The sequence below is a fragment of the Oxyura jamaicensis genome, chromosome 12, assembly GCF_011077185.1.
Source record: "Oxyura jamaicensis isolate SHBP4307 breed ruddy duck chromosome 12, BPBGC_Ojam_1.0, whole genome shotgun sequence".
NCBI lineage: Eukaryota > Metazoa > Chordata > Aves > Anseriformes > Anatidae > Oxyura > Oxyura jamaicensis.
Window position 1 is genome coordinate 2,684,184 of NC_048904.1, and position 25,908 is coordinate 2,710,091.

A 25,908-nucleotide genomic window follows, 5' to 3' on the forward strand; every position below is an offset into this window, starting at 1 on the left:
GATTCTGCTACATTATCACACCTGAATTAAATTGAAGTGGTTGTACTCAAACTGATGAGCATTTTAAACAAACGACCATTCATGTTATACGTTTGTTTGTGTGGGCAGTCCATTTAAGAGTCCTACCTGATATAACCTGGTGAGAGTTAACTTCCTCACCACTGGAGTTTCTCCAGGCCGACCTTGTGCTTGAGCAGCAGCTGAAGGGAAAGTAGAGGTGGGCAGAATGCTACTGTGACACATGGTGTGGTGTCCATTCCCTGAGATACGGATGCTGTTACTCCTACATTGAAGGAGGTTTCTCTGGTGTTTGTTTCACTAAGGATGGGAGGGTGCAGGGGAATATCTAGCATGATACACATGCATCTGAATGCCTTCCTATTTTGTGCCAAACTACAGAATGCTTCGAAAGCCAGCAAAGCAGACACGAGTGCCAACACAAATGCTGAGGAGATCTGTCCTGTGGAGAAGGAGGATGCACCTTCACCCGTCCAAGTGACACCTCCACCCCCACCTGTAGAAAAGCTCCCTAAAAAAAAGACTCCAAAAACTGTGAAAACCCCCAAACAACTCAAGCCATCCAAGCCTCCTAAACCTCCTAAGCCTCCCAAACCCCCCAAACCTCCCAAAACACCAAAAGTCAAGGGAGAAGGAAAAAAGAAAGGAAAGAAGGCAAAAGAGAGTCCACCGCCAGCCATCCCGAATCTTGACTTGCTGGAGGCACACACAAAGGAGGCTTTGACAAAGATTGAGACGCCAAAGAAGGGAAAGGTGGGTCGTATTTTAACCTCCCCCTGTTCTTGTCATAGTGGGGATAAAATCTCTCCTTAGGTCTCATGGAAAACAAAATTAAGCAACACAGTGTTAAACTCTGTCTTTACTGAAGTAAATGAGAGCTTTGCGTTTGCCTCTTTTTTTTTTTTTTTTTTTTTAACCTGGCTGCTCAATTTGATTTGACTGTTTGTTTGGTAACTCATTTGATATGAAGAAAGAAACCTACTGATTCAAGCTGAGTCTGGCAAACTACTGCCAGGTCCCTCTCCAAACTAAGGTGAGATGAAAATTAAGACTTTTTTTTTGGCCCCTGTGCTATTACACTAATATTTCAAGTGTTATTATCACTTTTGTGTTCGTTTCCATGATCAGTCCATCAGACAAGATGGACTTATTTCTGGGGCATCTCGTTTGCATGAGATTTTGCTCAAGAATGAGTGAACGAAGATAAAGCAATAGTTTGCTTTTGGTTTTGACCATGTAGGACAAGTTTCATTTTGATGTCTGTTAATGTAAATTTTGCTGTTGACCTCAGCAGAGGCCAAGATTTCTTTGAGGTGCTGACAGAATAATGCATTGTGTGCTTTATTTATTTTTTCTTAAGAAGAATCCATAAGACTTTTCTAAAACGCTTCTGAATTTCCTAGTAGTTTGTATGCAGTTTGCAAAACCTGTCCATGGAGCAATAGGCAGGGAGGTGAGCATGCTTTTACAGTAATCTTGTATGTTACTATGTGAAAGAAATGCAGCTAATATTCTGCAGTCTCGGAAACAGCAATATTTGATTGAATCTCACATTTGAATTCAGAAAGGAATAAATCAGAAAAGGAGTTCTCAAAAACATGCCATCTTATATTCTAGATAAAAATGTATTTGTGTGACATGCCAGTGCTCCATCCTCATTGAGAGTACAAGTTGATTTTCTTCCCCAGGCTGCAAAGAATGTTTTAAGCGTTCCTAATAAGGAAACAGCTAATAAGCAAAATGAGGTGGAGAAATTTGAAGCTCGAGAGCAAAATAAAAGCAAAACAGAAGCCAAATGGAAATATAAGGTAAGGTCTCCTGTTAAGTTTTGTTGCTGGTTCTGCCACATAGAGAGAAGTCAATGGTGGAGAAATATTTACAGGCCTACCTAAGCAGAGAGTACGAGTCACCAATTTTCAGTTCTCAATGAAAAAATTTTGAACAGAAAACAACAAAGTAAGCACAAATAAAGGAGGTGTATGGCTGTTTTTCAAAAGCATGTCTGAATTATCCATTCTTATCCTTGATGAAGCTGGTGGGAACACTTCTAATAGATTTTTCAGTGCTGATCACTTTTGTGGTTCTTACTCTAACCTAGTTACGGTACTTGAAGTCTGGAGTAGTTCCAGTTCTATAACTCCTGATGGCATTAAAAATATTGTTAATGAAATTTGAATCATGCCCCATAAACTAAAAGCTTGCCTCCCAAGAGAGCTAATGTAGGGTGAGAAAAATTCATCCATAGAATAAACTAATTTTTCTCCAGGTACCTTTTAAAACAGGGTGACATAGGCTTTCTCACAATAATAGCTGTCTGAATTTTTCTTACTTTGTGAACTTCTAATGACAAAGGTGCAAAAAAAATCCTTGAAACAGAAGCATGTGTCTTTTCATGTACAGAAAGCTACTAAGAGTCCTGACCTTTTAACAGAGACATCTGATTTTTATATTAGTGTGTTCAGATCAATATATACCAGTTAATTACCCAGCCAGTACAGCTTAGGAAAGTATTAGGGCTATGCTTAAAATATAATTGAAGACTGAATGACTTTGATATTTAAATTCATAATTCAAGTTCTTCTGAAGGTGTGAAAGAAGAAAGTGGAGTCTGGGAATAAAATGCGGTCATGTTACAGGCACTGTGCTAGATTCTGTCCTTAGCTGCACAAGCATGATGATGAAGAGCAGTGTTTAATATTTTATCTCAGTCTGTACCAATTTAAGAGAGCTATACTTAAATTTAACATCAGGCATATTTGTGGTGGGCACTGCTTAAACTGGTGCTGAAGTTCTTCTTGAGCAGGGACAAGTCCCTGAACTAGAACCCATCGACCCTAAGGAAGATTATAATTCTCTATTACTGACCTCATTTGCAGGGCATATTTCTTCTATGTATAGGTCAATGGATTCTCTGACATACCTAGGAATCTGAAATATTAGCAGCTCATATCACTGATTTTATTGTTGTTGTTTTTTTGTGTGTGTGTGTGGGGGGTCTTTTTGCATTTCAGAACAGTAAACCTGATTCCCTATTAAAAATGGAAGAGGAACACAAATCAGAAAAGACGCCTTTATCAGGAAATAAGGACAACAAATTTACATTCTCCTTCTCTAATAAGAAGTTGCTTGGGTAAGTAAAAATATTAGAATATTCATTAATTAGAAAAATAAAAAGTCTAGTGATTTTTTTTTTTTATACAAGAAGGTGAAAATCTATCTTTATGGTCAATGTAGAAAATACACTTACACAAAAAGTTTTTTACTATAGAACTTGATTTTACCTTGAATCCACCTTGGTTGTCCATAACAGCAAAGATCTGCCTCTGAGGCTGGGATTTTGCTTGAGACTACTGCCTTCAGTATTCATGCTATGTCTTGTGTTTTGGCACTTCAGGTTCTTACTAGGTTAAATGTATATTATATTAAATGATTTTGTGCAGATCCTATTCAGGGTACATAATAAAAAGGCAACAACAACAAACTTTTAAATGAACACTGCATGCCAAAATTCCATGCTGTGTGTCCATTATGTATATCGTGATATACTTTGAGACAACTTAATATGGTAGTGCTTATTTCAAGCCAGGAAAGCTGCTCTGGTCTGCATTGTATTGGGGGATATGAATTGTAGGTACAGTAACATGTTTGTAAAATGATTTAAATTGCTCTGGCACCTCTGAAAGTGTTCGGATTGACTGAGATTTCTGTATGAGGAAAGGTATTCATTGTCTTCCTCTCTGTCTATTCTCAAAATGTTTCCCAGTCAGTGTATTGTTACTGATTTGTAATTTTTTTTTCAGTTCAAAGGGAGTCAAAACCCAACTGAATACTAGTGTGTTTGGGTCACTGCAGAATTTTAAAGAAGATAAAGCAAAACCTGTACGAGATGAATATGAGTATGTGTCAGATGATGGTGAGCTAAAAATCGATGAGTTTCCAATCAGAAGGAAGAAAAACACTACAAAAAGAGAACTGCCCTGTAAGAATATTTTAAGAATACTTTCTTTTTTTTTTGTCTGTGTGACAGAGTCTTGTGTGTTGGCTGTCCAAAACTAGTCTTTGTTATGTAAAGAGAAACATATCTTAACTGTTAGTCAAACATAACTGTATTTGAACTGCTTTCAAAGTAAAGAGTTAGGATTGCTACTGTTTAGAAGAGAAAAGGACCATGACTTACTTTTCCTCTTTTTTTATTCAGTTTTGTCAGATAAAAAAGACACTTTGCAGCATACTCCTGTTAAGAAGCCAAAGGTGGAGTCAGTGTCATATAAGGTATGGTAATTATTGTACCTATCACAAGCAAACACCCATTATATATCTCTTAAAGTATGTGGGGCTTATCCAAAATTGCCTGGAAAGTTGTCTCAGATCTGCTAGGCAGCTATGCAATATGCCTTGCTGTAATCATCAGGGACTTTCGTTCACGAGATAATAGTGTCTTTTTTCTGCCCACGTGAGGTAACAGCACTGTAAGTGATGGTAGGGAAGACTTCTTTCAGTTGCCACATCCTCAGCCTGCCCAGACCAGATAGCATTCAGACGTTGTAAGGACTAAGCAGAATTTGGCTTGAACTGCTTGTATGTGGTTAGCCCTGATGGGAAACATCCGTAGGGACCATGACTGTTGAATGGTATCACATGAGCAGAAGCAAGCCACAGGAAGGAATGGGAAGGGTCAGAAGGAGCTTTATGTTGTGCCTGGCTCGATGTTACATTGCTGATGGGCACAAGGGTCTGTCCCGGGCTGTGTTTTGACCTGTGTCCCCCGTTTCCAAGCTCTTTGAACACTGATCATTAAAGATTTCCATGTTCATGTTTGACAGTGAAACTCAGAGTAATGCTAATAGAACTGAAGGCATGTCATTTGGTGTTTCACATTACTGGAAGTCCTATTATGTACCAATTAAAGGTTTTATTTACTACCACTTAGCAGAGTCTCCATCTGTCTATTATGGGCTTACATCTGGAATGCCCTGGGCTCAGCCTGATATTTTAGCACGTCCCTAACTTCAGGCAGTGTCAATGTGCCCGTTGATAGCTTTGCATCAAGAAGCTTAACAGTACAGGCATAAGATTGCTCTTATTTGAGTAAGCATTGTAGCTCAATGCTGGAAATTAAATGACGTGCTGAAATGTTTTGTCTAACTGCGGTTGATATAAATCCACATTGTAATACCTGAATCAATCATAGAAAGAAAAACAGCTTGTTAACACAGAACTGTAGATGACTGAAATGTGTAGCCCTAGGAGCTAAACAGTTTTATTCATCCTGGTTTGGCTCAGGGATGTTCAAGAATAAGTGCTTATCTCCTTCCCTCAGCCTGTAGTTGAAGTTTGGAGCGTGGTGCAGAGGAGCAGGGCAAAACATGCTGATATCTCATTGCATGGAAATTTAAGAAAGAAGACTAGTTCCTGAAGAAAGCAGTAGTGGCAGCCCAAGCAACAATGGCTAGAAATTTGGAGGCCTGAAAGCCAGCAGGAATAGAGAAAAAAAGTTGTTTTATTATAGTCGACAGTGCATAGAGGTATCAGCCCCAGAAAGTCAGTTAGTTGCAGGTAGCTTCCTTCTGTGTCCTCAGATGGCACTCATGTGTCTGTCCCATTCCTTTGTTCCATCTTCCTGTTCTCTTGTAGCAGGGATGGTGGAAGTGGGTCTGTCCCTGTGTCTGAGCTGGCCAAGCTAAGCATTTTGAAGATACAGACCTAAGCCGTGATGTCTGGGCTGACAGATTCAGCCACACGCTCACTTCTGCTGCTGCATGAGTCGCAAAAAAAAGGAGCAGTGGCTGGGAAGGAAACACAGCACCTGGAAACACCACTGTCACAATGGTGTGATCCCGTGCGTAGGATCTGATCTCAAAGCTGGCTCCCTAGGGTTGGAAGGGAAAAGGAAAACCCACCATGCCTACAGGCTGGAAGGAGACTGATTTTTATTGCATACCAGCTTTTTATTTTTATGTTTATTTTTATGTTTATTTTGTTGTTAACAAGAGCAAATTACAATGGCCAGCCCTGTGTCTTTGGAAGAGCAGCAGGCTGCAGAAATTCTTGTGTTCTTGTTAACTAACTTAGTAAGTTTCCATTTTGTGAGCTGCCTTCTTGTTTTTGCAGAGTGATGACTCGTCAGATGAAGATTTGCTTCACATTGACACAGAGGCAAAGCCAGGGCGTAATTCCAAAGTAAAGAAAGAGAGCGGAAGTTCAGCAGGAATTCTTGACCTTTTGCAGGCAAGCAAGGAAGTCGGGGGTTTAGAGTATAACACCAACAGGTATGCACAAAGGGACGTCTTTTTTTGCTCTTACCTGTAAACAAGAATTGCTCTTTTGTGGTTGTGTGTGAGTGAGGGAGAGAATGAACTTTGCAGCTCAGCCACTGCTTTTTCTCCAGTAAGCAAATTCTTCCTTTATCCTGTGATCTGGAGGGAGAGGTGGAAAAGTGTGTGGGAAAGATTTTAGTGGTATAATTTAAACAAATAGAGGCATTTCACATCTGTAAATGCTGAACATCCATTTTAGCAATAATACTATAATAGATGAATCATTCAAAAGGAGCTTTCTACTCAGTGACTGCAGCTTGAGTTCACTGCCTCCACTCCTTATGTGCCAAGTCTGATCGTAAACTACAGATAGAAGAATTAGGGTATGCATGCAATTTCAAAAGAAGCAGAATAGGACTCTTCACATATGGAAATGTCTTGCTTAATTCAAACCTTGGGAACAGAGCCCTGGAAAGGAGTTTTAGGAACATCAGAGTTTACAACTAACGTGCACAGAATGGCCCAGAAGACGTGAGCTGCTGCATCCTATGTCCTGTGCTCCCTAGCAATCTGCTGCTTAAATAGATCTTTGCCGCTTATATGTGCAAAGCAGCAAAACCAATCTGCTTTACACAGCAGCGCTAGTTACCATATTCAGTAGTTGTTGGGATACCCCAACAGCATCTTTTTCTTCCCTGCTTTTTTTAGGTCTGCCTTGCTTATGCAAAGCCACAGAACCTGTGCAGAAAGTAGTAGTGGTGGTAGTGGGTCTGAGAGTTGATAAAACACTAGGTAAAGGGAAAACACTAGGTAAAACACTAGGTGCTATCCTTCTCACCCAAGCTGTGCCCTTGCTGGGTGTTGGGTGTGCGTGACCCAGGAAAAGTGCAGCTTGCAAATTTGAAAGGACCTGTTAAAGTGGAATCAGAGAGGAAGATATTATCTAAACCTGGGAAAGATTGGAAGTTAAAAGCCATAACTGTGAATTCCAAAAGTATGTCTCATGGTCGAAGGGGAACATATGGAATAAGTTATCAAAGGAAACCGTAGAAAGTGAATTTTATCAGTGATTTAAAAAAAAAAATAATGTTGGGAGAGAAGATGGATTTTTTTAAAGGCTGCAGTCTGGTGACAGAGCTACAGAGAAATGAAGGAGCGTTGTTGAAGCAGATGTTTTGACCTTTCTCAATTTATTAGGTAATTGTCTCTTTCCCAACAGAGATAATTGCAGGAGATTAAAGCATAGTATACAGACTGCCTTCATTCAGGAGATCCTCATCTCTGCATTGAACAGGGGTGTGTATGTGAAGTCTTCTGTAAGCGTTTTCTGCTCGTTCCTTATGTTTTCCCGTGGTACTCATTCCAGTGGTGCGTCACACAGCAGAACTGCAGGTGAAAAAAGCCAATGATTTTAAAAACAAGTAACGTAGTAACTGTTCTTAGGAGGCTTATCTTGACAAGACTGTTATTTTTAGGGAAGAGATCTGATTTCAGTTTAGTGCCATTTTTCTTCCATTACTGCCTTCCTTCTAGCAAGGAGTGGTTGTTCAAAACCAGTGATTGCAGAGGGTATGGGGAGAGGTACCAAAGTGTCTGCAGCTCCCAGGTAATACAATATTTTTTTGTTGTCTGAGTCAAATGTGTCAGTCCTTCTAGATTTTCCTGATCTCTTGAGATTTGGCCCCTTCTGCTCTTCAAAAAACACTGAAATAATCACATTGGCACTTGTTATCTGTTTGGCTGTTCCTCTGAATTCCTTTCTCATTCTGTATTATAGTGCATAATGGAACTAGAGTTTATATCAAATTTACACTTACGTTTTGGCAGGTAATTAGACATTTGGCAGGTAGTTAGGTGTATCTAACTGTGGGAATTAGGTTGCCTGTGTAATATGACTCCCATACATGAATATCCATGTAAAAGAAGAAAATGTCAGCCATTTTAAGAATTAAAGAAATCTGTCTTGGCCATGTTTACAGTACTAATTATTTCACCTACAGTGTGGTTCATTGCCTGCTTGTGATGTGCAGATATGCAGAGGTAAGCTGAAAATACAGGTTAAAGGAATGATCCTCAAAGATTCTCTTTCATTGGTTGTGTTTTTTGCTGTGTGCAATGGGTTAAAACTGCCATTCAGTAACAGAGTAGGTCTCAGGCCTTTCATTTTTCCTCCCTTCAACCTGGGCTCTGTATCCAGTGTATTTGTAGACTTTGTGGTTTCTGAAATCAAAGTTGCAAAGGCAGTCACATAACTAAACTCCACATGAATTACTACACTGTGTGTGGTAGTTCAGTGGGAATGTGTCATATCAATTTTGGTTCTTGTATAAACAATTAGGTTTTGGCAGTGTGTGTTGAAGCTTGATTGAAAAAAGCTCCTGATAAATGAAATTACTGTTTCGTTTCATAATTATGCTAGGCTTTTTAAATGGCCATAACGTGCTTCTTTAAAAAAAGAAGAAACCTGATATGCAAACAAACTGTGTCGCAACATAATGCCAATGTGGTACTGCCTGACTCACAGGAATAATTTCCATGTTTCTCTAGTTTGTTTTCCTACTTGTAAGGTAGGTAAAGGGTAGTACGTATACGTATGTGTTTATATATATACGTGTATACATATAGGTCCCTTCCAACCCCTACAATCCTGTGATTCTGTGATATATAATAAATGCAATAATGCAGTAAAGTCTGCATGGGTTGTCCTCTGCTCGCATGGTGATCTGTGCAGATGAGGGTGAGCTCTGCAAGGGGAAGCAGAGTCCTGTCAGACCAGCACCAGGGCTGCTGAACGGCAGTAGCAACTTAGGAAGCAGGTTAGGGCTTTTTTTTTTGTGTGTGTTAATGACCTCGCATGAATTGTGTGCAACTTTATTCTGTAAAATGTTAGATTGTCATTTGCAACTGACCAAAACAAATGTCCTGATGGCTTTACCTAGATTGCTCTCCCACACTTGTGCCAATGGTAGCAAGAGGGGAGACAAGGAGAGAGGTCCTGCAGAAAGGCTGCCATAAATGTGGAAACAATCTGAAAAGAGCAAAATGGAATATAGGAAAAAAAAAAAAAAAAAGGTTGAGGAGACTAGTAGTCATGTGATCTTGAACTCAGTGAAATTGTTTCTTGTTCCCAGGCCTGATAAAATATGGATGAAAATACTGGTTTTGTGCTTGAAGTTATTTAAGTCCTGTAGTTCTATACATTTGTCACTTCTCCAAAATACTGACAAGTCATTAATGTGTCTGCTTCACTTCTTTGTAGTTCATTTCCATCTTGCCTTGGGAAGGATGAGGGAAATGCAGAAATGATAGGAAAACTATCACACAGGGAAAATAGTGATTCATTACCTCCCCCTCTCATGCATCAGTTCTTATCTGCAGTATTCCAGAACAATGGCAATTGGAAGGGACCTTGTGAAGTCATTTCATGCAGCTGCCAGCTCAGAGCATGGCCAGCTGCATAATGTGACCTGATTGTTCAGGGCATTGTCTCAGTGAGTTTTAGATATATTCAGGGATGGAAATTCCGCAGCCTCTCTGTGTGAGCTGCTCAGCCACCCTCAGCATGGCCCTTTTCTTCCTGTGGCTGGCTGGGATTTCCCCTCTGCTGCCTTTCATCCTTTGCTGTGCACCTCTGAGTAGGATCTGGCTTCCTCTTCTCTGTAACCCCATGAGGCAGTTCGTATGTCAAGTTAGTTATTTACACTTAAAAAATGTTCAGTGGTTCTTGTGACTTTCCTTTGCTCTTAACCTATTTCCCCCCCCTCGTTATGAGACTGGGCGGTAGTTATTCAGAGGCAAGACAAAACATTAGTGAGGTTACTGTCTCTTCTCCCCCTTGCCCTTCAGTACCTCCAGCCGCAGTGCAGGCAGCGTGGAGAACAGGGAAGAGGCCAGCCTTCAGTGAGTTGTATTGCAACAAAATGAACACATTCAGTTTCTAAATATGAGGATAGAGGTAACAGGTTCGGTAATTACTTATGAAAGGAAGATGATCTCTCAAGAGATGTTGAACCCTCAGAGAGAGATGGCAGTAGAGGAGGGGCCAGCCCCAATGAGGGAGGCAAAGCCTTAATCTGTCAGTGCTGAACTGTGTGTATTCCTGTCAGCAATCACAGCCGTTTGCCTGTTGCCACCTGCTCTGGAGTGCAGTGCCAGGGAAAGGATGCTCTTGTCAAGTTTAGGAGGGGAATGCAGGCAGCACAAAAGCCCTAAAGCGTAGCCTGAAGGGATGCTCTGTGCACTCCACCCTGACAAAGACACTGATAGCAACAGCAAGCTGTTGTGGGGCTCTGAGGCCCCTAGGCCTAAACCCATCCTAGCAAATAGCTTCAGGTAGCACTGTGGAGGGCACCACGCCATCTGTGCTGTGCAGACCGTGTCCTTGGCTTCCCTCGGAGATGAGCTCCCCTTCCCTGCTCCTCATCACACCATCAGACTGGATGCACTGCAGGCTGATCAGTCCTGGGGGAGATTTCCTTTGGGCTGAGTTTTAGCAACATATTTTCTCTTCTGTTACAGTTCTTCTCTCTGTTAATACTGTGCAAACGTGCTGCCAATTCCACCCACTGCAAGCAGCAGTAGCTCCCCGGGAGCTCCGGGTGGGAGCTGGGCCTGGCAGGCCTCGGGCTCGGCCTCCACAGCCTGGCCCAGGGGGTGGCTGAAGCGGCCGCCTCATGGCCATGCCCTGTTGGCCATCTGAGCATTTCTGTTGTGTCACGGCTGCACCAAGGTTTACTTCGTTGTCCTGGGGGTTACAGGCAGGGCTGGCAGTTCCCAGTGTGGACCTCTTTTGGTTCCTGCACTGTATGCGTCTGAAAACACCAGATGCTTGCTAGGCAGCAAATGGTTATTGCAGTAATCTATTTCCTCACTCGGGCAACCCTGAGAACACTAACAATCCAGTTCTTTGTAGAGTTTCTTTGCAGTGGGCTCCCTTTTGGGGATTCTGTTGTAAAAGGCACGAACTGCTAGTCAATTAAAGTGCCCTTTTCTCTATTCACCCGCTAAATTATTTTTTAGCTTGTGGAAAGGAAAGGAAAGCTGCTGGGATTTGCTAAGCCATGGCAGGGTCTGTGCTATCGCCAAGTGCCACCTCACTGTGCTCGAAGGGCTCTTGCAAGCCAGCTGCTTGGCAGGGAGCACAGCGGCAGAAGGATGCTGGTTGCTCTACTTCTGCTCCCATTTTTACTGTTTTTAAGTTAAAGTTGGAACTCACAGTCAGTTTACTTTCATATATATATATTTATATATATAAGATCATTGCTGAAACTACAGAAAGGGGATAAGTCCTTCCAGAGTTTAAAAATTGCTTCCTGATTCTTCCTGATTTTTTTTTTTTTTTTGGCTTAGAAAGCTGAAATACCTCTAATAGAAGCACAGGCAAGCACTAATGAGAAACACTTTGCTCCGTGTGCAGCTCTGTCTCTTTAAGACATTTTACCCACACGTTCAGGTTGTGGTTTGACTCAGAACCACTGGTTTTGATCATATTCCACAATTTATTTGTTGAAGCTTGTGTTGCTTAAGGCAGTTCCTCTCTGATTTACCCATTTAGTGGTCAGTTTTTGATGGTCTGTTTGCACTGTTTTGAGAGTCCAGTGTTTGCAAAAACTGTTGGGGGGAAAATGGAAAGAAAATATGTTAATTTCTTATAGATGGTGTGAAATATGCCTTTGTCAGGGGGAAGGCTAAGGCATCTGGCATGATAATGAAGGGATTAAAATGTCTCTTCACTAAATAAATGTTTCGATGTTCTTTTATTCCTTGAGTTGCAAGCTGCTGACACCAGTCCTAACTCATTTTCAGGATTATTTATAAATGCAATTAGTGCCCAGAAACTCCCTTTATGTCTAGCGTGTTACTCTGTCTAGAGTCTTGTAATGGTTTTAAGTGGATTAAATTAAGATCAAATGAGAGAAAGTGATGTGGTACTGCTAATTTACTTGGGAAATGCTGTATGTTAGTGGCTTTTATTGCGTAACTGTTCAAATATATATATATATATATATTTGGCATTTCAGTGTTTGCCAGTAGTTCTGGAAATACTTCATGATGCGTTCTGCATTTTTGCAGAATTAATATCTGATGTTTCCTGATAAGATTAGTGTTCTTCTACATTCTTCTGTATCGTGAAGAACATGCTTTGCCACCTTGCTAAGTGCACATGCCAGTCAGAATTTACACATCATGTAACCTCAGCCTACTCTGTAGGAATGTGTTGTTTTCTATAGTAGATGCACAGTGCTTGTTGGCAGTTGGCAATAAAATGCCAAAAAGCAAGTTCAATGTGAGCAAGGTTTCCACCCACCCTGTAGCCCACTCATCCAGTCCCACCTCTGTCCAGCACCTCCCATCATCAGTCCGTCCCACATATCAGAATACCTCCCAGGGCACTGTAGAAACCTCATGATCTGCTGGTGCCCCATCATGTTGCTCTTCTGACGGTCCTGGGGCAGTGAACATCCCCACTGAGAGCTGTGGCCTGTGATCCGGAGCTTCATTCCCATTGTTTGGATCCTTTCTCCACTTGCTTGGCAGTATGTAGCAGAAGCCCACCACGACAGCACTGTTGCCTGTTGGTTGTTTCACTGCAGAGGGCACAGCCTGCGTTCCCCGTGCCCACCCACAGCAGCACCCTGGTGTGAGCTGTCCCACCTTCTTCGTGCAGTCACAGTGATGTGGTAGCTCAGTCACCACAGCCAGCCTTCTCCGTTCTCCTGACCTCTGTCACTTCTCAAGGGGTGCCTGAGAGCCTGCCCACTGTCATGGTCCATGTGCGGTTCCCCCTCACCACTGCTCCCTGCCCTCTTCAGGCTTTGCTTTCATGCCATGTGAAGGAGGGGATGGAGGAATCTTAAATGAATTTGCAAAGGTATTGGCCAACAGCAGGGGTCTCATCGTTCAGGTCAGTGAAAGCAATGTGGTTTTCACCCGTTGTAGCTCCACTGCAGGAAGTGGGGGATTTGGGATGTGTGTGTAAGGGGCTGGGTGACACCCTCAGGGTTGGGTAGTAGAAATGCTGCATTGCTGGGAATACTGTTATAGAGGTTACTGTTACAGTAACCCTAAATCTAATGCACTGTGATGTTGCTGTTAACATAAAAATAACTGTTGTCACTTGTGGCATGCCCAGCTGCTCAAAGCACAGTAATCGGGAAATTTCTTCTAGCGACACCGCGAGATGAAAGCAGTCAACTGTCTGAGAGGGGTTTGTGTTTTCATGGAATCGCTAATAGCTCTTGTATTTCTCAATGTTTTCCTGCAGTCAGCCACCTGCCTCACCCAGCACGCAAGAAGCAATCCAGGGCATGCTATCGATGGCAAACCTCCAGTCATCAGACTCCTGCCTCCAGGCATCCTGGGGTACCAATCAGGCGAAGAATAACTCCATCTCCACACAGAACTCTAAAAAAACAGGCGGCGGTAGTAACAAAAATGCTGGCAAGCGGTTACTAAAGAAAAGCACAAAGAACAGTATTGACATTGAAGATTACGATGAAGATCAGGACCATTTAGATGCCTGTTTTAAAGATTCAGATTATGGTACGTACACACAAAGCCGTCTGAGTCGTGTGTGTGCCTGGCTTTGCGTGTGCATATTTCCAAATACTCCCCATGTTTCTCATGGGACGCTTTTTCAATTCCATGTGGTCTCTTACACTGAAATATCAAAATTTTAGTAAGGAAGAGTGTAAACAACAAGAGGGCTGCACTGCAAAGTTAAGCAAACACTCCATAATAGGTAGACTGAATACAGAACCGGTGGTGATATAACTACCCAGTTAGACTGTATTTGAGACACGGTGTTACCAGTAGATCTTAAAAAGCATGGAAACACACTGACAATGTGGCAGTCAGCCAAGAAACATGGGGGGCTGTCCCAAAAGTGTGTGTCAGGTACTAGTACTTCTGACAGGAATGTCCTCTGCACAATAACACTAAAATATCTAGGCAAGCTGAGTGAGCTGAATTTGTACTGAGAAAAGGGTTCCTATGGTATTTTGAGTGTTGGCATAGAAAGTAAGCATCTGAAGCAGAAATGGGCACATAGCCAGTTTGCACCAGTTATATCAGTTCTACCATAATAATTTGCAGGAGCAATTTTGAATATAAGAAGTGAGGAAAGGAAGAAAGTAATAATGTGAGGATTGATGGAAAGTGGAAAACCTGAAGCCCTGAAAGAGGCAAGAAGTAGAGGTTCGTAGCAAGTATGGCCATCAGAAGTCCTGTTATGACCGGAAAAACAGCATGTGTTTTCACCCTCTGAGATACCAAGGCCAAATGGAGGTGCTGCGACATGTTGCAGAAGGCAGCCCAGCCATTTAGAGTGCTCTGTGATGCAGTGGTGGTGCTGCTAGGTGCTTTGGGAAAGGGCAGCTCCATGAAGCGGATGCCACGTGTGGGCAGGGCTCTGCTCTGCTGAGGGGTAGGTTTCCTCATTATACATCTGTGCTGCGACTGAATGGAGAGCCTTTGTTGTGAGCAGGCTTGGTTTCCAAAGGCTCTGCTGTTCCACATCTAATCAGTAGACTTACGGTGTCAATGGCCAAATGCCACGGTAAGGGTAAAATCACTAGTGATGTAACAAATGGCAATGGGCAAGAAAATCAAATGCCTGTTAAAAAATACACACACACAAAAAAAACTTCACAGTAAAGCCTGGGACAAAGTTTAGATTAAATGATGTTTTATCCCTGAGGTCTTTGAAGGGTCCTTTGCTAGAATGGTTCGCGTTTATCTCTTGGCCACTAGTATATCAAGGAAAACAGTTACCTAGGTCTGCACAAATGGCATGTCATCTCGTTTCTCTCTGCCTAACTGCGCTGGAGTCACAAGGGCCAGGAAGGTGAGGTGCCAAATGAAGCGGTTGGCTTCCCTGGCACTGGGAGTTCTGCTTGCACTAGGCAGGCTCACAGTAAAGGCTGCTCCCTGTTCCTGCGGGAAGAGCAGGGGATGTGGCAGTAAAGGAAACTGCCTTGGTCTGCTCCGCGCATGAAGGGAACCATGAGTCACTGCGGTGTGAGTTGCACTTGCGGGTATTGCTGTCCAGCGAGGATGCTGTTCAGACAGCCATGAATGTGAAAAAGCCTTACAGACATCAGAAACCAAGTGTGGGAGCCAAGATGTGTTGTGATCTCTCTTGCATGTCTCCTTGCTATGACAGTTGTCGGTGCCTGGTAATATCAATGGGCCATACCTGTGCTGAGGACCACTGCTACTGCGATAGAGATACATGGCAGATCACACGTATCTTAGCCAAGTTGTTGTGGATAGGAGTTTGTGGGAGGTCTGTAGGATCTTTAGGAGTGTCTCAAGTGACCAGGGTACTTATCTGCAAGCTGTGTTAGCACTGGGCCTGTTATCATACTGTGCATGTGAGAGAGCCTCCTCTGAAAGCGTGGAGCAAGGCTTGCTTGCATCTGGCAAAACCTAAACCCATGGGAACAGGAAAAAATCTGAGACATGGCACCAAATCCTTCCGTGTCGTCCAAAGACCAGTCCCTTAACAAAGAGGTGGCTGACCCTGTGAATCATAGAGTGGCTCACTTTTTCCCAAGCTTTTGAAGAAAGGTAGAGAAGCTCCTCTCATGGCAGGAGTACCCACACACCTACACGTGTTTCTTGACACATGAAGATTCACATCTTGTCTCACAAGGGGTTATGAGAATTGCACTGGCATGTCTTCAATATCAGTCTAGCTTGGGATAAAGAAACTTGTCTGTGTCTCTTACAGCTGTGCTGCCACTACACAGACAAGATGGAGACTGATTTTTGCTGTTGGAGAAGTTTATCTGTGTATCCTAAAAGTAGCTGGTCGCAGCTTAATGACAGCAGCTTCTAAAATGCAGTGTGTGGCTGAGAGCAGGAGAAAGTCTCCTGATTGTTGCAGCTGTGTCACCACTTGGCGTTACCTCTGGGGGACATTGCTCTTCTGAGCTGTGATGCCTGCGGGCACCATACCTGTACAGAGCAAGTAGACTTATGTGCAGCACAGAGCTGTCACCCACACTGAAAGTATTCTCTTTGTTTCCTACTGTAGTTTACCCTTCTCTTGAATCAGATGAAGATAATCCAGTATTCAAATCTCGATCAAAGAAAAGGAAAAGTTCAGATGACGCCCCTTATAGCCCAACAGGTAAGTCCATAAAATCTGTGCTACCCAGACTCAGACTAAGTCATGCAGGTCCCTAATGAACCAGCCATTTTTCAAGGAACGTGGAAACTGTAAGACCACAACTAGCAATTTCTCTGCAATGTGAAGGATTAATCCTTTCCAGCACAATGGGAGGTGATTTCATGTGCTGGGACTCACGCCGACCAGTGTTAGCCTTTCACCATCAATCAGCAGGAAAAAGTCAGTCCTGGATGGCTTGTTCGTTTTTCTTCATGCTCTTGGTGAAAGAATGATTGGTGGCCACCTTAGCAGTGGTGTAGTTGTGAAACCACAGACAGCTGAGTAGCCCTGGCTTTTAGGTGTTGGCCGTGTAGAGGGAAATGACAGGGAATGTGGGAATGGTCTCCTCTGGGTTTGGCCAAAGCTGATGGTCTGGAAGGGTGTTTTTGTCGTGGCTCGCCAGAGGCAGTGTAAGAGGCCAGGGGGTTCCTAGACCCCCCTTTGCTGTGGCCCACTAGTGGGGGAGTCTCCACAGCTTGCTGTGTGTGACAGAGAAGCAGTGTCTCAGCAGATGGGGCGGTGAACGCTGTCCATTTGGAAACGATGCTGGAGTCATTCGTACCTGTAGTAGGCAGAAATCTCCCATGGCTTCAGCTTCAGGTAGCTGCATCTGCCTGTGAGGTTACTTGGCTGTGTTGTGTCTTTGTTGGCAGCTTCTCCCCAGACCGCTGTGACTGGGTGGAGGCTGTCAGCACCTCCTTCTTTGTACACATCCTGGGGAAGGAAGAGCAGAGGCTGTGGCATCCCTGGCTCTTCCTGCTCAGGAGGGCAGAGTCTCGCTGCCCTGCATGTGGCTATGCTGCTCGTCACACGCTGCGTGTGTCTCACCTGCGCCTGCTTTCCTTGCAGCACGAGTCGGCCCCTCGGTGCCTCGACAAGACAGACCGGTGCGAGAGGGTACAAGAGTCGCCTCCATTGAAACCGGACTCGCTGCTGCTGCCGCAAAGCTGTCACAGCAGGTGAGGTGGCTTGGGAAGTAGTAGCTGTCAGGAAATTAAAGCAGCAAAGTCATGCCCAAATAGCAGCAGTGTCAGCCCTTCTTAGGGTTATTATGTCAGTAACACAAGGGTCATCAGTCTCAGGTGAAATAAATGGGAAGAAAGTCCTGTAGTGTTGCAGCATACCTGACAAGGCCACAGCACAGGGCAGGCAGTGCATCAGAAGTACAGAAAAGCATGAGAGAGCAACCACAGCTGCCTTGCGGGCTAATGGTAAAAGGAGGGTCCCTGAAAAGGGTGTGTGAGAACGGTGTATTGATGTGTATTTGAGTCTGACTGGTGTGATTGCCTTGTCTGTGGAAATCAGCTGCTGGGAAGCGTTAGGGTTTTCTCTCAAAGCTTTGGTGAACCAAGGATAGCTAACGTCAGTTTAACAAAGATATTGAGGCATTTCTGGGTGTTGGTAAGTGTCCTTTGGTCTCTGGAGATGTCCTATAGATGCTAAATGCCTCATGCACATGGGCCCCACAAATGTGACAGAGCAAGGCGTGAAGGTGATGAGGTCTGCTGGAGCCAGGTTGGTGAGATGCCTTGGGGAGTTGCTGGAGTTGTGGCTTTTGGTGGCATTGCGCTTTTGTGATGGGTGCTGTTGGGTAGAAGAGCTCCAAGAATGGTAGCGGAGTTTCAACAAGAAGTGGATTTGAAGGTAGGCAAGGGAAACAGGATGGTGACAGACCACTTTTCTCATGATGTGTAGTTGTAGGTGGCGAGACAATGTGTGTCTTAGCAGGAAGCAGATTCTGTGAATAAGTGGGGTGCTTAATATCCTCCATGCTATTGTGAAAGCGTGTGAAGATCGAAGATAGGAGATGCCAGTGTATGTGGAACATCAGGAGGTTTGTTCATGCAAAACCATGCTGGTCTCCCAAGGCAGGGTCGTTTCGGTCCTGACTGGCTCCTACTCGCCGCAGTGTGCACAGAGTTAACAAGCAAGGAGGCTCTGCACAAAGCACAGAGAGGCAAGAAAGGCAGCGTGTGCATGCGGCAGAGATCTGTGAGAGAGATGGTATCGGAACAGACTGAGCAGTTTGTACGTGGCAAACTCCATTGTTTTTCATTGTATCAGGACCCTAAGCAACACCGCTGGCCCTTGCCCTAGCTAAAGGTCTTCTGGGGATTAATATGAGCTTCATGTTTGTCATTTTAAAGGAGGAACAAAAAGGCAAGAAGAAAAAAAATACCAAAAAGAAGCTGTCAACCAACAACGCGAACAAACCGGCTCAGGAAGGCAGCTCGCCAGAGCCGAAGCTGGAGTCACATGCCAGCAGCCTCACAGATCACGAGTACACCGCAGGGGCCAGCACCTTTGGGGTCGCCCAGCCTAACAGGGGATCACAGCCGATGGCACCCGGTGTTTTCCTCACACAGAGGAGACCCTCATCATCCTCGCAGAACAATGCCTCCGCCAAAGGTACCAGGAAACGCCTGGGGTTACGCTGTAGGAATGGGGAAGGGTGATTTGGTCATGTAATCCATGCCATTTGCAGGGCCCTCACATATTGTGTTTGTCATGGGTCTGTAGAATTGTTTTGGTAGATCAGATCTGGCTGGAGATCTGGCCCATGGCCTTGGCTCCCCTGGTAGTGTGGGCCCAAATTTGTGCCATGCTGCTGGGCTGTTGTTGCAGGGTGTGAGGCATCCTGTGCTAGGAAATGCTCCTGAGCATGCCCCAGGGTTCCTGAGGAGGACATGCAGTGGCCACGTCACAGTCCAGCCCATCTGGTGAAGCCTTGTCAAGGGGAGGATGCATCCATAAAGGCTGCTCTGCTCAGGGCTGGGTCAGGCACTGCTGAGGTCGGCTAGTGGTTGTGCAATACCTGTGCACACTGTAAAGGAGGACGTCCTGCCCAGCGCATGTAGAGTAGTGCAAATCTGCAAACCTGTCCTGAGAGTTGCAACATGAGAGCAGAGGAATGTCAATCCTTGGGAGTAACACAGCCGTGCAAGCAAAACCAAGAGAGGAAGAAGTCGCTTGTCTGCCATAGGGAAAGCGCTATAAAGCCGGGGCTGTTCTGGGGTCTGGGCTGGAGCCTCCTGTTCTCTGCTTGAACTGTGCTGAGAAAGCACGATAAAGGCAGGTGTGTGGGACAGGCAAAAACTCCAGTCAAGTGCGCTGTGTATGGTGAAGATCAAGTGCTCGATCCCCCTGGGAGAGGCCCTGTTGTAAAAAGTGAGGCTATGTGGCAGATGTTTCCAGTATTCTGCATTTGAGTGGAGCAAATTGGAGGTAGTGTGTAGTGTCCTGCAGCCCCTTTGAGGGGTGCCAACCAGTAAAACATCGGGGCAGCTGAATGGGCCGTACAGGAGGATGTGTACAGCCCGTTATAGGGCCAAGGGCTCTGTCAGGAGCTGGCAAGACCCGTAGCTGTCTGCAGAAACAGAGTGAAATCAAAGTATTTGCCTGGAATTGTGTCTTTGTGATGAAATGGTAACGTGAATAAAACAGGTCCAAGAGCATGGAAGATGCAATGGGAAGAGGAGTGCTGCATGGAGCCAGGCCCTGGTCTGGCAGGTGAGCTGGGTGCCCGGTCAGGTCATCGTGAAGGGAGCCTGAACAGGCACGTGGATCACACCTTGCCCGTGACATAGCTCAGTCCTCAAAGGAGGGAAGGAGCCACGTGCCAAGAGTACGTGCCTGACCTTGAGGGAGAGGAGCACGTTCAGAGCCTCCAGTGAAGGGCCTTGAGTCAGCTGGGGCCACCAAGGGGACTTCAGGGTATCTCTCTTGCATGAAGCACAGGAGATCCCTGAGCTTGGGAACTAACAGGTTGGGTATCACTGGGAATGAAGGGACTGTGGAAGGAGAAGGTGGGATGAAGCAGAGTCAGGGAGCTCTAGGACTATTTCAGGGAAGGGAGACGACTCACAGTGAGGCAAAAGGATGAGAAATGAGGAAATTATAAATTGCCTTTGTATGCTGCCAGTCTTCTGTGACTGTAGAAGCACATCTTATTGAGAAAAGGTATGGTGTGGAAGGTCACCACCTGCCCTTTGGGCTGGAGCACTCAATGCAGGTGGGAGAAGTGGAGAGGAACTGAGTCCTTGCAGGTGTTGCAAGTGCGCTGACAGCATGATGGGCAGGGAAACGGCTCTGTGGGTTTGTGGTGTGCCAGGTAGTCCCAGATACCTTGGAGATTCACAATGTTTCTGGCTGTAAGGTAGCAGCTGGTGAGAGGTGGGGTAGAGATCAGCTGTGACAGTTGTACTAGTCTCCGAGGACAAGCATGCAGGGAGCACAGGCCTTCCTGAATGGCACAGCCCACGAGCAAGGGTCACGGTGATGTTTTTCTCTCTTGAGTCTGGGGATAGGGGAGGTTGTCCCAGTTAGGTGCTTTGTAGTGCCTTGGTGTTAGCCTAAATCTGTAAAGATGTGCATGTCTGTGCGTGTGTGTGCGTGTGCACCGGTACATCCATCTGTTCAGCAGCTTTTCCCCAGGCTGGATGCAGATGGTCTCTCTTGGGAAAGAGAGGGCAAGGACCCACAGTGGTACGTGGACTGGTGCCAGTGAGGTGCCAGCAGCCTCAGTGTCCCGATGCTACAGATTGCCCCTTGAGTGTGTGCAGAACAGTAGAGAGATGCCCAGAGGTCCTGGGGGTGCGTGCATGCCCACGGTGAAGGCAGGCAGCATTTTACAGCCTGCTGGGTGCCCATGTGAGCACAGCCTCCCCAGTGGGGCAGTGCTGGAGTCACTGGGTTTGGATGGACTGTCATGCTGGGGGCAAACTGGTCACCCATGAGCTGGGATGCATGCGGGCTGGGTGAGGGCACAGCAGGGCTGGCACTGTGGGGGCAGCGGGTGCCCCAGGTGTGTGACGTGCCCTGGCTGCGGTGGTGCCGCTTTGGCTCCTGTGCTTGGTGCACCGGGGAGCTGGGGTGGGAGCGGGCAAGGCCCCAGGCTTGTGGGGTGGCTGCGGCCTCGTGGAGGTGCTGGGATGGGGCTGGGCTTCCCGTGGGGAAGGCAGCAGTGGTACGGGGCTGGAGGGTCACTTTGTGTAGGCTGGAGCCACCCCAGGGCTCACCCGCTCCCACTCTCCCTCCAGGAAAGCGCACGAAGAAGGGGATGGCCACGGCCAAGCAGCGGCTCGGCAAGATCCTGAAGATCCACCGGAATGGCAAGCTGCTCCTCTAGCGGCCTCCGGGCTACTGCCACCTAACTTTGGCCACCACGACGGCAACCCTTTTAACTTTCAGCGGTTGGAGTGTACAGAATCCTGCTATAAATATTTTTTAATATAGATGTCCTTTCTCAGAGTGCTGAGAGCGACCAGTCCGCAAAAAGTTAACGCGCCCCCGGCCCGGCCCCGCGGCGCTGAGCAGCGGGAGGCGGTGAGGGGTGGCGGGGGGCGGGCGGGCGGCGGTGCCTGGCTGCCATGTAGATGCGTCTCCTGAGGCATCCTTTTGCTAGAATGTAGCTTGTACATAGCTTTTGGAATAACGACCACCCGTTTTTTATAAGGGGAAAGTCTCTCTGGGCACCGCCAGCCGCAGCGGCCCGTACCAGCTCTTTGCGTAACTTCTTGTACGAGGAGGGAGACAGTTATTTTACTAGCACCTTGTGGAGTGTTTCCGTGTTTTGTGACGATGTAATTTATTAATGTTTGTAGCTTTTTATATTTGTACATTTCTTATGGGCTTTGTTTATATACACACATTACCGGGGCGCGGCGCCCACGGGGAACCAGAGCCACCCGCAGCCGTGGCGAGGGCCGTGAGGGCCGCGCCGGCCTGGGCGTCGCGCCGGCTTTTTTTATTATGATTATTATTATTAGTATTATTATTTTTTCGCGACATGTACATTTCTAACAAAGTTTATCGTGGCTATCTATCTATGACGGTGTTTTATTTACCGATTCATATCAAATGCTCTTGTATGAAGTTCACGAAATCTAAGTAAACCTAGAGCAAAGTTTAAAAAAAAAAAGGAAGAAAAAAAGAAAGCAAAGTAAACTATTTCAGGTTTTGTATACATCCGCCTGGGCCTAGCCTTTTTGTGGGGTCGGCGAGGGGTGGCGCGCGGGCTCAGTGGAGGGGCGCAGGGCCCCGGGTCCCCCTGTGCGGGCAGCAGGTAGGGCAGGGTGATCGGCCCACCGTGGTGCTCTTGGTGCTCTGCCCTCTTCCCCCTGCTCCTCAGCAGCGGCAGGCAGACACGGAGTTGTGCTGCCCCTTCACAGTCACACCACAGTGCTAAGCCAGTGCTCCAGCTGCAACCCTTAGCACCACCTCTCTTTGCTGAAGTGCCACCAGAAGCCCTGGCTAGTTGGACGTGGTCTTGATTCCTGTCCAGCCCTACCCACCCCTGAAGGGCAGTTGCTTAGTTTATGTCCTGGTAACACACACCATGGTCCACGCAGACACACCTGCCTGCTGCCCAGCACTGCTCTCATCATTTACCACCCTTGGTCAAATATGCACACTCATTTCCCTCTGCTTCCTCCCTCCATCCTGGAGGTCACCAGGTGCTACAGCCTTCCCCCTTCCTTTCGGTCATGGGAAGGGCAGGTAACTCACCCTTCGCTTTTCTGCCAGTTGTCCTGATGGGCCCCTCTGTCCCTGGGGCTGTTTCCCATATACTCCTTCCTTATCATGAGAGACTGAACATGGTCTCCGTAGACATGTGCAACCGCTGCTGCTTCTGCAGTTCTCTGTCATAACACAAGGCTGTTTCTGTTTACATCTCCTACACCCTGCCTGCTCCCTTGTTCTGGGCCATATTACGTGGACAGTGACGGGAGCTGACTGTAACCTGCACACAATTTCCCGTTACCCTATCAGACATCCCCAGCATGCTCAAGGTGAATATTGTGGAGTCGCAGGTAAGCATGATGTGGCCTCGAGCCGATCACGTAGATGACAGAGGATGGGGATAACATGGATCTTTTCACTGCCCACATCTCTCCAAAACAGGTGTCTTTTGATGAACTTCTGCTGTAAGTAATTCCTTAAGATAGACAGCAGGCCAGGTGTGCTACTGAGGGATAGCTTCCTCTTAGGGAGGCCTTGCCTGCGTCTGTCCCAAGTCACCGTGATAACACCAGGCAAGCACAAAGGCCGTGTGTGTGTGCAACAGAAGCGGTTACCATACGGTATGTGCAGTACAAGGCACTGCAAAACTGATCAAACTTGGTTGTTGTCAGCTTTCAAACCAGGGAACCAGTGGTAACATGATGAGTGGATTAAGACCGTGTTTTGTTAAGACCGGGGGAAGACTGAGAGCCCAGTTGCATTGAGTGAGCTGAAGGAAGGTTGAGAGGTTATTTTCAGCCAAAGGTAAGCATGACTTTTGGCCAAGGATAGCATGGCAAGTATTCACAGCTCAGGAAATACTTCTGTGGGGAACAGGGCACCAGTACCTGGAGAAGGTACCAGGAGAGGCAGCAGTTTGCTCCTCTCTCATTGCCTTCCAGCAGAGAACCGTTAGTCAAATGTCACCATGCCACTCCTGCCTTTGTATTCCCACCAAGCATCTTGCATTGGCTCACTGATGTCATGAGAAACCCATCCAGATCCAAAACCAAAGGTGTTTCATTTTCCTGTTGGAAAGGTGCTTTGGTTCCTGGCAGCCTCCAACAAGTGCTAGAGCAGGTAGGTGCCTGCAAGAATGCAGAGTGGATCCAGAAGACGACATTTTCTGGCTGCAGACTCTTGGCTCGGACACTTTCAGAACTACAGCATCATGAGCAGCTCAGACCACGAGAAGGTGTGTGCTGCCAAGCAGGTGAACAGCTTCGACACACACTGCCTTCTCAGTAATGCTGTGCAGCAGTGTTCCTGCCTCTTTTATGAGTTTAGGGATTAATGCTTTAATTCAGGGATGCTGAATTAAATCAATAATCTAATGAATTATTGATAATTCATATCAATAATGAAATAATGAATTAAATGAATAAATAATGAATTAAAATAATTAATGCTTTAATTCAGGATTTTAAATCAAGGATGGTCAGTGACCTGTTCCACATAGTGTTTCTTATGGACAAACCCCAAAAGACTGTGCAAGGGACCTGAAACATGTGGCACGGGTCTGGTTTTGTGCCTGTTTTCCTTGAAGTCATGCTTCCAAGTGGCTGGGATGTTCCCTCATGGATAGTGATAGAGATATTGCTGTGCCTGCAGCCGCTGGAGATTTGGCTCTTCCCATATTCGAGTCCAGAATCACAGTGCTCAGACTTCGTGAAGCAGACAAACCCCACCAGATGTATGACATTTTTAAACACATGCTGACCTTGTTCCTCCTCACAAATGGCAGCCACGTTAGCGCATCATTCTGCAGCTATTCCTGCTCCGATTCTCCTCCAGCTTCTGACTGCACATCCCAGGATGCTGGTGAGTGTTCGTGGAGTCAGTCTCGCAGTATGTCCCTCACAGAAGCATTCTGGAGTGGAGGTTGTGGCTCACGGTAATAGCAGACGTTCACCAGCTGGGGGAGTTCACAGTTCAGAAACAACCCCGGCGTATAAAATAGTACCTGTTGTAATAAAATGCCTCCCACCTCTCAAGGCTCGGTGACACACACAGCCTTTGTTTGGCAGGTTATTGCGGTGCAGCTGAGGATGCCCTGTGACTCACTCCACGCGTACAGCTACCAGAAGCACCGGGAGGCCACCGCAAGGCTCTGATTCAGTCCGTGCAGAAAACACCCTCAGAAATAAATGATGACATAGCACGGCTGCTACAGTCAAAAGGATCCTGACACACCAGTACAGGGCTGCAGCTTTCATCCAGTGACAAGCACTAACAGTTGCTGCTTCATCTCCCCGCTGGAATGGGACAATGTACAGTACAGACCTGACTGCGCGAGTCCCTGAGGCTCAGCCTGGAGGTGCCTGGCTTTTGCAAAGTCCCCTATGGATGTCTTTAAAAAAGTGCAGGCAGGAGAGCCCAAATGCCTCAGCTTAACCAACAGCTCAAGCAGGCCTCGTCAGCAAGCACAGAGGCTTTCCAGTAACATGGGCTGTTCGCAGGCAATGCAGCCTGCGTGCAGAGCCTGTGAGCAGGTCCTGCCCCCTGGTCTGGGGTGCCAGCACACCTCCAAACAGCACCGAGGTGGGCAACCTGAATTGTTGGACAATGTGGCTTCCCATACATGCAGCTTGGCCAGCAGAAGCAAAAAGTTTCAACAGTGTCTTTATGCTTTCCAAAGGATTTCTTGCCCTTCCTTATCCATAGCAAATTATAAAGTTTTGAGCCAGTGCTGCAGATGTCCTTCATGTGCTGCTTCTTGTGTAATTCCATGGTGACATTTTTAGAAAGGACTGCCTTGCTGGTCTGTTGGTTTGCTACTGGCTTCTTGCCATTCTCCTCTGGGTTTTTTCAGTCTTCCCCCTAGGAAGAACACGTAGTGGCTTGTTATATATCATTACTTGTCTTTTCTTTCCAGCTGATGATTCCATCCAGTCATTTCTCTTGCCTATTGCCTTAATTGTTACTGCTTTGTTTGCCTGCATATTTTTTGCCTTTCCT

The 25,908-nt window shown here is 46.0% G+C and overlaps 1 protein-coding gene across 3 annotated transcripts in view; it reads left to right on the plus strand.

Annotated features, from left to right (window-relative positions):
- Positions 1-22,412, plus strand: part of PHF2 (PHD finger protein 2) — a 94,662-nt gene extending 72,250 nt beyond the window's left edge. For 2 of the 3 annotated variants that reach the window (XM_035337931.1, XM_035337932.1), the window contains 11 exons: positions 400-771; positions 1,707-1,826; positions 3,030-3,148; positions 3,819-3,997; positions 4,217-4,290; positions 6,130-6,287; positions 13,540-13,817; positions 16,315-16,410; positions 17,299-17,408; positions 18,597-18,858; positions 21,489-22,412. In XM_035337931.1, the coding sequence (XP_035193822.1) occupies positions 400-771; positions 1,707-1,826; positions 3,030-3,148; positions 3,819-3,997; positions 4,217-4,290; positions 6,130-6,287; positions 13,540-13,817; positions 16,315-16,410; positions 17,299-17,408; positions 18,597-18,858; positions 21,489-21,577 (1,857 nt within the window). In that variant the 3' untranslated portion in view covers positions 21,578-22,412. The remainder of the gene's footprint in view (positions 1-399; positions 772-1,706; positions 1,827-3,029; positions 3,149-3,818; positions 3,998-4,216; positions 4,291-6,129; positions 6,288-13,539; positions 13,818-16,314; positions 16,411-17,298; positions 17,409-18,596; positions 18,859-21,488) is intronic. The other variant, XM_035337933.1, reaches the window with a different exon arrangement.
- The last annotated feature ends 3,496 nt before the right edge of the window (positions 22,413-25,908 follow it).